The sequence below is a fragment of the Pelophylax lessonae genome, assembly GCF_965119305.1.
Source record: "Pelophylax lessonae genome assembly, chromosome: 3".
Lineage (NCBI taxonomy): Eukaryota > Metazoa > Chordata > Amphibia > Anura > Ranidae > Pelophylax > Pelophylax lessonae.
In genome coordinates, this window is record NC_138770.1 from 392,248,460 (window position 1) to 392,259,456 (window position 10,997).

Here is a 10,997-nt window from a genome sequence, read left to right on the forward strand (position 1 = left end):
GATTTAAACGGCTTCCATTGAAATACAAGGGCTGCCACTTGTCAGTGTCAAGTGTGAATAGAGCCTTAAACCTGGAAGTGGATTGGTTATTACACACAGCTGCACCAGTTTTAGTAAATCTCTCCCATTCTGTTGTCTTGCCTCATTTATGATGGAAACCTCTGAAGAATGTTACTTCCTTTAGTACTGGTGTGCATGATTACTGTTTTCTCTGGGGTTTATGCTGCAGTGATGACTACTCAGAAGTATACAGTATGTATGTTCAGCATTGTAGTGTTCTTGGTTACTTTGACTTTGTTTCTTTCTCCTTTTTCCTCAATTTGCATGCAGGCTATGCAATGACTGGAGTCAGATTATCCCTAAGGGTCTTCAGTAACCTGCATTTTTATTCACGGATCTGTCAAAAACCTGGTTTATTTACATCCAGTACTTCCCAATGCAGTACGTGTTGGACACATCAAAGACATCTGTCACAGTATTTAACAAACCACAGCCAGACAGCCAATGGCTTGTTCCATGCAGTTTCTGGTAATTTACTGGTCACACCCCCAGGAACTATCTGTTTATATAACAGTGTCAGGCACAAAAGTAAGAAAAGTAAAAACAAGAATAGACCAGATGCCACTGATGAGGAAGAGGATGACGATGAAAAAGAGATTGATCCAGAAGATAGTGACTATGAAGATGAACCAGTGGAAGATCCCACCATCCCCAAGGACTATAAAGATATAGAAAAGGCTGTGCAATCGTTTCGCTTTGATGTCATCTTTACTGCTGGATTAGACATGTCACGGCAGTAAGTCACCATCTCTGATAATATAATGTAAAGACAAAAAACAACTCAATTGGATGAATTTAAAAACATATAAAGCTCAAATATGAAATATAACTTTAAATCAATAAGTAGACAAACACTTCCCTATGGGAGATCTTCTGAGCCTTGTGGTGTTGTTTTTTCAGAGCAAAGCAGCTTCAGCATAAATTAAAGGAGATGTACAGGCAAGCGGACTGGCGCCTGGGCTACACTGCGGCAGGTGTCTTATCCCCATGCGCCCACCACCCCAACCCCCCCCCCCCCCCCGCGCTGCAGGTGCATGGACTAAGATGCCATGCCGGCATTTGAAGCCGTGGCTTTGTGGCCTGCTGGAGCGAGATGCTTACATTGGCTGGGGGAACTGGCGCCTTGATGGCGCTGAGGGCTTCCCCTGCCTGCTCTCACTTGCCCGCTTACCTCCGACATCTCCTTCCCAAGAGGGAAGAGGTTGAAGGTGTTGCTGGCTTGATCTGGCACCCTTTGCTTAACGGTGAGTGTACAGGGGGTGTGGGGCAGCTGGTTGAAACAGCCTCTGTTCCGTTTACACCCCCACAAAAATGGAAACTGCTTTTAATTAAAATTAATTTGTCTTCTATTTAATTCTCTTCAGTTTTGCACTCTCTCCCTGTCATGCCACATCCACAGGCCCTTTTCACATGGCTGTCCAAGCAGGTCCGCCTGTCAGTTTTGGTGAATTTACAGTTTTAATAAATAATTGTATCAGACATACATTTGATTACAATGCTTGGACTGAGTAGATGACTCAGTCTATGGGGGTGATAATGCTTCATGCGGTGGACTCTTCCTGGCAACATCACCTCTATAGACTGGCTCTGGACATGAAGACGTTAAGAATAGTCCACCGCTGGACCCAAGGGAAGCACTGCTTTCCAGAGGATCAAAGGATCGGGAGAGTATAGGCTCTGTGTTCAGCCCTAGACAAAACGAGCAATTAACCAATACAGTGCGGGCACAGCCCCACTGCATGGGGAAAAATACATTTTGCCTGGAGTTGGACCCTTTCGCTGCCAGGTTCATATGTTGTGTGTAAATCTGAGAAGCAGACTCCTGCTGCCTGATTGCTTCCACACACCCCAGGTAATGGTGCGTACCCCCACCATTTTTTTAGGGCTCCACTTGCCCATCTGCAGGCCCAGGACTGACATAGCAGGTGCTGCCGGATAGAAGGGAGGGAGAAGAGCAGACACACATCTGCTCTCCTCTCCTCCTTGTTGCTGACCTGGAAAGTGATGTGTCAGCCTCTTAGTCTCAGGATGGCTGGAAAAGAATATACTGCAGGGCGATCTGCATTACATTCAGTGGAGCACAGGGCAGACATCTGGATATCTTATTAAAGAGAAATAAAATATGTAGCGCTAAAATATTATGAACAAAGTCCATAAATAAAGTCCATTTCCACCAGTGATATTGCACGGCACCAATTTGCAGTAAAGTGAAAGGAATCCACCACCAAAAGGAGTGTTCAAAACACGCTTACCAGATAGTTATATGCATTGGGCCTTGAACTATCATAGAACTGCAACACACTCGGTGACGAATTGGACCGGACCTCTTCACAAAGATGAATCCCAGAATTGATACCTTGACAGTATACCTTAAGGGAGCCACTCAAAAGAAGGAAATAAAACCCCTCATAGTGCAGTAATTTCCATAAACTTTATTGGATGTAAAGCAAAGATATATAGCACTCACATTTGAGAAGGGTATAGTGTGCGAATCACACGCCGACCTGCGTGGTTCCAAATCGGTTAGCAAGGTAGCAGCCAATGTCCTCTATTGCATGTAGGCGTCCAGCAAGGGCGGCCCGACGCGGCGTTTCGTCACATATGACTGACGTCTTCAGGGGCGTGGCCCCACTGCTGAAGTACACCTATTTATGTCCATAAAGGCGATCCAATTGGCTGGCTACAACCCGGAAGCGGAAATCACCATCATGTGTCCCGCGACCCGGAAGTCTAATTGACTAGCTACGACCCGGAAGCGGAAATCGTCATCATACGTTCCGCGACCCGGAAGTCTAACTAGAAACAGGAAGTGGAAGTCGCTGTCATACGTCCCGTGACCCGGAAGGTAAATAGAGCTCTGTATACAGGAAGGAAGTCACAATTCAATGTGTTCCGCCCTCCCAGAGAAAAATATGTCACCAAGAGTTTAAAAAGGCCGAAACTGATGATGACAAATAGATAATAAAAATTATTATGCACAATACAATCTAATCTGACCCCAAAATCAACTCCTAGAGGCAGATTATCTGTCGCAATATAAAATAAAATAAAACAACGCAATATATGACAATGGCGCCACCTTGTGTTCAGATTTGGAACCTACAAGTACTACATATCGATTAAAACAACGCTAAAAACCACTAAAATCATACCCAATACATTAATAACAATACACATATATCAATTTAAAACAGCTTCATACAACCCAAATATAAAAAATATAAATAGAGTGAATGGGCCATCAAGAATTTGCTATAAAAGCGTTAATATCCCACTCGATGTTCAGTCCGTATGGCGTGTAGGATTTTAATCGATAAATCCAGGCTGTCTCCAGTTGGGACACCCCACGAGTAAGATTGCTCCCCCTCCAGTTAGGAGTAAATTTATCGATCCCCAAGAATAGTGTGCCCGTAGGGTCCCTATTGTGACACTCGTCATAGTGACGGGACACACTATGCTTGGGGAAACCGCTTAAGATGTTAGTGATATGCTCATTAAGGCGTACCCTCAACATCCTCGTGGTGCGACCCACATACTCCATCCCGCATGGGCACCTAATAAGGTATACCACATATCTCGTGGTGCAAGTGATGAATGGTTTTATTTTATGTGTGAGTTGGGTCACGCCAGTCACAAACATTTCACTTTTCTTTCGGCCCGCAGTATTGTATTTGCAGACTCTACAGGACCTGCATGGGAAAAATCCACACATATTTTGAAAAAAGGAAACCCGTTTGGGGGGGTTCCGAATATTCGGCGCCACCTGCAATCTCAATGGGGGGACACCCCTAATGATTAAAGAGAACCTGTCACCAAAACATCACATGAGGGACTTTTTGCCCCCTATGTGATGAAAAAAAAAAAGTTACACTCAAGCATAAAATACCCCCCCAAATTTTTGAGATCCCCACCCCTACATATATGCACATACAAATGTAAACGCATGAAAATGTCAGTTGCGATACACGTTACATATCGCCACCACACGCTGGAATAAGAGCAATATTTCTAGCACCAAACCCACTCTGTAACCCTAAACGATGACCTACTTTAAAAGTGTCGACATGTTTGGGTATCTATTTACTCTTGTCTTTTAGATTTTACCTAAAAAAAAAAAAAAAAATGGGTCATTTATTATGTTTGTGTGCTCTAAAATAAAATTTGCAGTAATATTTGTATGAATTTAAAAAATGGAACTACCATGATTTTATTCTCTAGAGCAGGATTCCTCAAACTATGGCGCCGCCAGAGCACGCACAGAGGGGAAGCAGACCTCGCCTCTATCACCCTGCCCATCATGTGAGTCTCATGGACCGATTCATAGAGCACCAGCGTGCCCAGTCCACCCCCAGCAAGGAGCGAACGGAGACTGCTGCAGCTCCTCTCGCAGCGAGAGAGGAGGGGGTGAGCGCTCCTGTCTCACTCTCGCAACACACAGGACCTGCTCAGCCCCAGTTCGCCCCTGCTACCTATGAACTCTCTGATCCAGCGTATCAGAAGATGGCAGAAGTTGTTGCTGCCATCCTGTCACCCACCATTAAAGCCACCATAGAGGCAGCCATCACACAGGGGCTGACACAGTTTCAGAAAGAACTTGCCATGCATAAACAGCAAATACAGAAGGCTGAGCAGAGAATCACATCCCTGGAAGAGGAGACCCTGCTCAATAGCAGGGACATAAACCACCATTAAAAAACGGCCGCTGTCTGCTGACTTTTTTTTTTTTGCGTGTGCAGGAAATCGGCTGTGGCGGTCACCAATTGGCTGTGTTACTGCCGTGCTGCATTCTGAGAGTTGTAGTCCTGACCGCGCTCAAGTTCCTTGTGGCGGTGGGTGGGGAGAACTGAGCAGGGGCGTGTAATAGGAAACTACAACTCCTGGAAACTTTGAAGGCGGGCAGAGGCTCGGCGCACGGCACGCATCAGGCTGGGTGCTGGATGGCTGCAACAGTGCAGCCTAAAGTTTTTAAAAAGGGTGAGAGCAGCTTATTTTGGACCTGGAGTCTCTGGGGAGCCTGCCAGGGGATGCATGTGACTGGCTAGGGCTGGGCACTGGCTGCAACTTGAAGAGGTCATCACCCCCAGGAGGCCAAACAAGGACCTGCTGAGCTGTCATCGGCATCGCTGAGGCGAGACACCCCCAGCTGACCCCCACATCCCACCCCCCCCACATACACCCTATTTACCCTGCCCCAGTGCCCTGCCCACCCAGTAATCTCAAAATAGGAAATAGCCCCAAACACTGTCTGGCTGTCAGGTCCTTTGCTGGCCATGGCCTGTGGGGTCCTTTGCTGGCCATGGCCTGTGGGGTCCTTTGCTGGCCATGGCCTGTGGGGTCCTTTGCTGGCCATGGCCTGTGGGGTCCCTGCTGGGAGCCGACCATGGCTACCTCCCAGCAGAACTTACAGGCCAGCAGGACCCACATGCCATAGCCAAGTGAAGGACTGCAAGTTCCAGCATGAACCCCTCAGAGCTGAGGACGTGACACCCCCTCCTAACTAGTGAAAGACTACAAGTCCCAACATGAGCCCCTTAAATCAAAGAATGTGACCCCCCAAAAGTGAAGGACTACTAGTCCCAGCATGAACCCCTCAGAGCTGAGGACATGACAGCCCCCAACTAGTGAAAGGCTATAAGTCCCAGCATGAGCCCCTGAGATTTAAGAATGTGACCCCTTAGATCTCACGGGTTAATGCTGGGGACTTGTAGTCATTCACTAGATGGGGGAGTCAGGTCTTCAGCCCTGAGTGGGTTCATACAGGCACTGCTTGCACTTTAGTTCCTGAGGCCATGGTTTTAAATATTGTATTGTTTTTCCTGTTTTTTGTGCACTACAAATAAAACATGTGCATAGGAATTCATTCATATTTTTTTCAAACTATAGTCCGGCCCCCAACAGTGTCCCTGGGACAGTGAACTGACCCCCTGTTTAAAAAGTTTGAGGACCCCTGCTCTAGAGTGTTTGCTTTCAGAAAATATATAATGTTTTGGGGTTTTATGTAATCTTAAGGGCTAAAATTATTATTTAGCATGTGTGCAAAAACAGCTCTGGTAGCAAAAGGGTTAAGGAACCTGCTACTGATGGCTTGATGGCAGATGCCACAACAAACATTCAGAGGTTTAGTGGAGTCCATGTCTCAATGGGTTATGGTGTACAGTCAAACTATTATGGCTGATCATTGTATGCCATGGTGTTCATTTTAACACAAATATTATTTTACAGAAGAGTGTTATTGTTACTAGTGTACGGCTCCATTCACCCCTAGGCCATTTAAATAGCGGGTGGAATCAATGCGATGCCCACCCATGACCCCAAGGATGGCAATCAGGGCTCAGGGAGCCCCCCATTGCCCTCCCCATCAGTGCTGCCCACCAGTGCCCATCATTGCCATCTATCAGTGTCACCCACCAGTGCCCATTATTGCCTATTAGTGCCCATCAGTGCCGCCTATCAGTGCCCAGCAGTGTCACCTATCAGTGCCCACCAATGCTGCATATCAGTGCCTCCTCATCAGTGCCTATCGGTGCTCATCAGTGCAGGAAAAAACGTATTTATTTACAAAATTGTATAACAAACAGAAAAAACTTTTTTTTTTTTTTTTTCAAACTTTTCGGTCTTTTTTTTATTTGTTTCGCAAAAAGAAAAAAACCCAGAGGTGATCAAATACCACCAAAAGAAAGCTCTATTTGTGGGGGGAAAATGACATAAATTTGGTGTAGGTACAGTGTTGCATGACCGTGCAATTGTCATTCAAAATGCAACAGCGCTAAAAGGGGAAAATTGGCCTGGGCAGGAAGGGGGTGAAAGTGCCCGGTATTGAAGTGGTTAATGACACCCCAATTACAATGTACGACACAGTTGCCCAAAAGAAGCTTGTGCTTCTTTTTGAGCGACAAGTGTTGCGTGTTGCAATTTGCCGCGATTGTAGCGCAATTGGGGTGCCATTAAGAAGTAGTGGCATCGCAAACGTGTCCCGTGTTTTGTCGCAGTTTGGAGTGGTGGGCAGAATCACGGCAATTCCACCCACGATTCAAATCGCCTAGGTGTGAAGGGAGCCTTAGGTTTAACATATGATTTATCTTTTTAAATTACAGAAGTATATAACATTGTTTTGTTTCTGCAATGTATTTTCGTTTTATGTAAAATCTAAAAAGAATAGATGACATGAACTCTTAACTTTTTTTTATAAGCAAAGTGGAAGACTCCTTTTACAGTGGCAAGCTTCGTCTGAATGGAGAAAAGCTGTGGAAGAAAAGTAGAGCGGTAGGATTTCTTTGTATGGGGTTGCATGACTACAAAATAGGTGGTCAGGTTGAGCTGCAAAAAGGTCCCTCAAATGAAAGAGATTAGGGCCTCCTGGGGTATTAAACTTGTAACTTGATGCCTTGGAGTTCTAACCAAGCCCACACAAAATGTAAAAATTTTCTGTAGTTATTCAGAGAAAGGTAATAGACAAAGATGTATGAGGCGCAATGTTTAGTTTCCAATCAGACATTTTAACTGGAAGAAAACCAGTCTGAATTATGAACAATATGGGGTTGCATTACTAAAACTGCAGAGTACAAAATTTGGTGCAGCTGTGCATGGTGGCCAATCAGCTTCTAACTTCAGCCTGGTCAGTTAAGCTTTGATAAAAAAATAAAAAAACAAACCTGGAAGCTGATTGGTTTCTATGCAGAGCTGCACCAGATTTTGTACTTGACCCCTATGTAAATATTTTTCTCGCCCTCATCCTCTCAGTCTGAAAACTGTGGGAATTGAGGCACGTAAAACTGATCACGGTGTCAGGGCTCAGTAGCCATGATACACCATGGTCAGTGTACAGAGGGGAGGGTACAAACTGGCAGGATCAGACAGGTATTTAATGTGATATGGGGGGCCAAATTACACAGCACGTGCACTGTGCTGTATAACATGCTTTAAAGAAACTGGATCTATATATAATATATATAATTTTTTTTTTTTTTTTGAGGTAACAAACGCTTTAATTTTAACAATAGTAGAAACAAGTTTTTGATTGAGGTCAAACAGATTTCTAAGATATTTGTATATTTAAGATTCACCCTTTGAGTACTGTGCCGTTGTTTGAATTACATACTGTATGTCCTTTAGCCCAAAACTGAATTTTCTGGTTAAAGATTGCAAAACAAATCCTGTCTTTGTTTTTTTCATTAATCTAGCAACAGATTTCAGATCTTTTGTGTTTTTAGATAATTCTTCCTTAAAACATGTCTGCCTTTTTAGGTCAAAGTTGGAGACATTTTGGACCTAATTGTAGAAGAAAACCGTGAAGCTGAAACGACAACAGTTATGAGAACTATGCTAATGGAAGTACGAAAAGAAAAAACATCATCAGACAAATACAAAGTTGTGCTGAGGCGATGGAAAAAACTGACAATTCCAAAGTCTCCAGATCCTCCAAAATCTCCATTGTGAACATTATGTACTTAGACCTGACATTTTCATAAAAAAAAGTAATAAAAAAAAAAACATTTTTACTGTGTGCACCTGCATGATATATTGTCAATACTACTAAAAAGTGTGTCAGATTTTGCTGCTAGAATTTTTTTCTTTTGGGTCTTATAGCTGAGTAGACAATGTTTTTACTTTACATACGATAAGAGTCCTTTAAAGTTTATCTTATGTTTAATAAATCCCCTATTTTATACACATCATAAAGACTATATCTTTGGCAAAGTACATAACCCATCTTGACCACTTTCTGAAAATCTTAGGCTAGGCACACAGTTTTTTTTTTTTTTCGTTCAACCCATTGGGCTGAACAAAAAAAAACAGAAATAATGACAGATCGCTATCCTAACACACGCAATGTTAGTGCGGCGATCTCCCCTGCTGTGCCTGACAGGGAAACTGCCTCACCAACACCAGAATACACTGATCAGCGCTCGCAGCCACTGGCTGCTAGTGCCGATTGGATGCTGGTTTTCCAGCATGTCCTGTCAACAAAAGCCGGTCATTAGATCTGCTTCTTTAAGACAGACAGCTGTAAACACTGACCGAATGTCAGCTGCTTTCTGTTGAACCAGCCTAGTTGCCTGGGGACCAGAGAATCAACACCATTTGTAACCAAGGCTGCTATTAATTGGTTCTAAAGATATCAGCCCACAGTTCAGGTAGTACTTTAGTTCTGTGGGTATAAAGTAAACCTATTGTGAAATTAACAGAATGCCATTGCTGACCTCTCCTGCTGAGAATCCTTTTGATTTGCTGTCATGTTCATTATTTTGCCTCTATGCTTTGAGTCCCTGACTTGTAGCCAGGCAACTAGCATTTTTAGGAGATGGCCAGCAGTGGTAACCTCCATACTACTCTTATTACAGGAGTACCTTAAGGGACAGTTGGGTTTATCGTTAGAGCTAGGAGTGAAGTCTGAGTGTTAGAGGGAGAGAGGAGTTAGGGGGAGAGGGTTGACTTAGGATTGGTTTTTAAAGGGTGTTAATGTTTTTCCACCTTTGTGGCCATATTTATTTAAAAAATACTTTGTTTGTTACATACTCCTATTCACTTAACATAACAAAGAAAAAAAAATTAAAAATGGCAATTTACACCTTTCAACTTGCTCTGAGCATAAGATAAAGAAGCAATCTTTCTTCATCAGATGAACAGAGACAAACTAGACACACATGTTTTAAAGGACAACTATACCTTTAGTACCCACCCTCTGACTGAAGCCTGCTGTGTAAAATAACCTGTTTCCCATTCCTGTGACATTCACTGTGCATGCAACTTTCCTGCTGGGTTCTCTTCTTAGGCCCCTTTCACACGGGCGATCTGATCAGGTCAGCCTGACCGTTTTTCAGGTGGACCTGATCGGACCCTTCAGTCTACTGTGGAGCGGCGGATGTCAGCGAACACGTCCGCTGACACCCACCGCCATCCGATACCCCCAAAAACCGACGGATGTGGGACCTATTTCCCATCCGTCTGGCATCAGATGAAAACAGACAGGCCGTCTGTTTCCGTCCGATTAACTTATAGACAAGAGCAGGCTGTGTCCTGTCACCCACCTGCTCAGTGGGGATCAGCGAAGAGATCCTCAGCTAAGCAAGTGGATCCCGCTTCATGGAGGTGTCCATGTCTAAGGGACCTAAGTGAACATGTGCGCTACAGCCCCATTTATTCCTTTAGGTGAGACATACGGTGCTGCATAGCTAGAAACTACTATGAGTACAGCTCACACAAATAAATTAAAGGGGGAAGATGGCACCTATGCAGAGTAGGGAGAGGACTTGGAAAGAATGATTTTCAAGCAAATACTGTGTGGGGCCTCACTGTGCATATTGCAGGAATGAGGAAGAAGGTAAGTATTTCTTTTAGAAGACTGCACTCTGGGGGTGGCGGGTTTAATTAACCAGTCCCTGTCCGGCCTATAGGCAAATGACGGTGGCCGTGAGCTCTCTTGATCTGAGTGGATGTCCTATGATATCCTCCAAGAACATGCCACACAAATGCCGATCTGTCACCCGATGTGTCTGGTATACACAGATGACAGATCAGTGTACCAGCCCGCTGCCAGTACCATGTGATCGCTGTGACCAATCACAGTAAATCACATGGCAATTGTACACAATGGATGGCTTCCATTCATTGTTTTCATTTGTGTTGCTTTCTGTAATTGGTCTCAGTAATCGCATGGTACAGACGGGGTCAATCACAGCCCATCTGTACCATGTGATTAGCTGTGGCCAATCAGAGCTACTCACAATAGTAAACACTGAATGAATAGATTTCATTCAGTAAAAAAGGTTGTTTATAACTGTGAAATTAACTGTTATAAGCAATCATAGTGTATAATAAAAAAATAAATACCTCCCCAGGGTAGTGCAGTGTTCCTATGGTCACAGTATGCAAACAAAAAATTGAAAAGAAAAACGTTTATTTAAAAATTGAAAATAAATTACTATATATATATATAT

General features: G+C 43.9%; 1 protein-coding gene across 1 annotated transcript; it reads left to right on the forward strand.

Moving 5' to 3' along the window:
• Positions 1 to 302: 302 nt before the first annotated feature.
• MTRES1 (mitochondrial transcription rescue factor 1) lies at positions 303 to 8,624 on the forward strand. The gene is made up of 3 exons (XM_082248829.1): positions 303 to 796; positions 7,251 to 7,323; positions 8,305 to 8,624. The coding sequence occupies exons 1-3, from the start codon at positions 339 to 341 to the stop codon at positions 8,494 to 8,496; spliced, it is 723 nt and encodes a 240-aa protein (XP_082104955.1). The 5' UTR covers positions 303 to 338; the 3' UTR covers positions 8,497 to 8,624.
• Positions 8,625 to 10,997: the final 2,373 nt, after the last annotated feature.

What these genes read in the sequence shown, in the direction of transcription:
- MTRES1 (XM_082248829.1), top strand. Translation starts at nt 339, where the DNA reads ATGACTGGAGTCAGATTATCCCTAAGGGTCTTCAGTAACCTGCATTTT. An exon ending in GGATTAGACATGTCACGGCA is followed by an intron (nt 797 to 7,250) that starts GTAAGTCACCAT and finishes TTTTTTTATAAG; the next exon opens with CAAAGTGGAAGACTCCTTTT. An exon ending in TGTGGAAGAAAAGTAGAGCG is followed by an intron (nt 7,324 to 8,304) that starts GTAGGATTTCTT and finishes CTGCCTTTTTAG; the next exon opens with GTCAAAGTTGGAGACATTTT.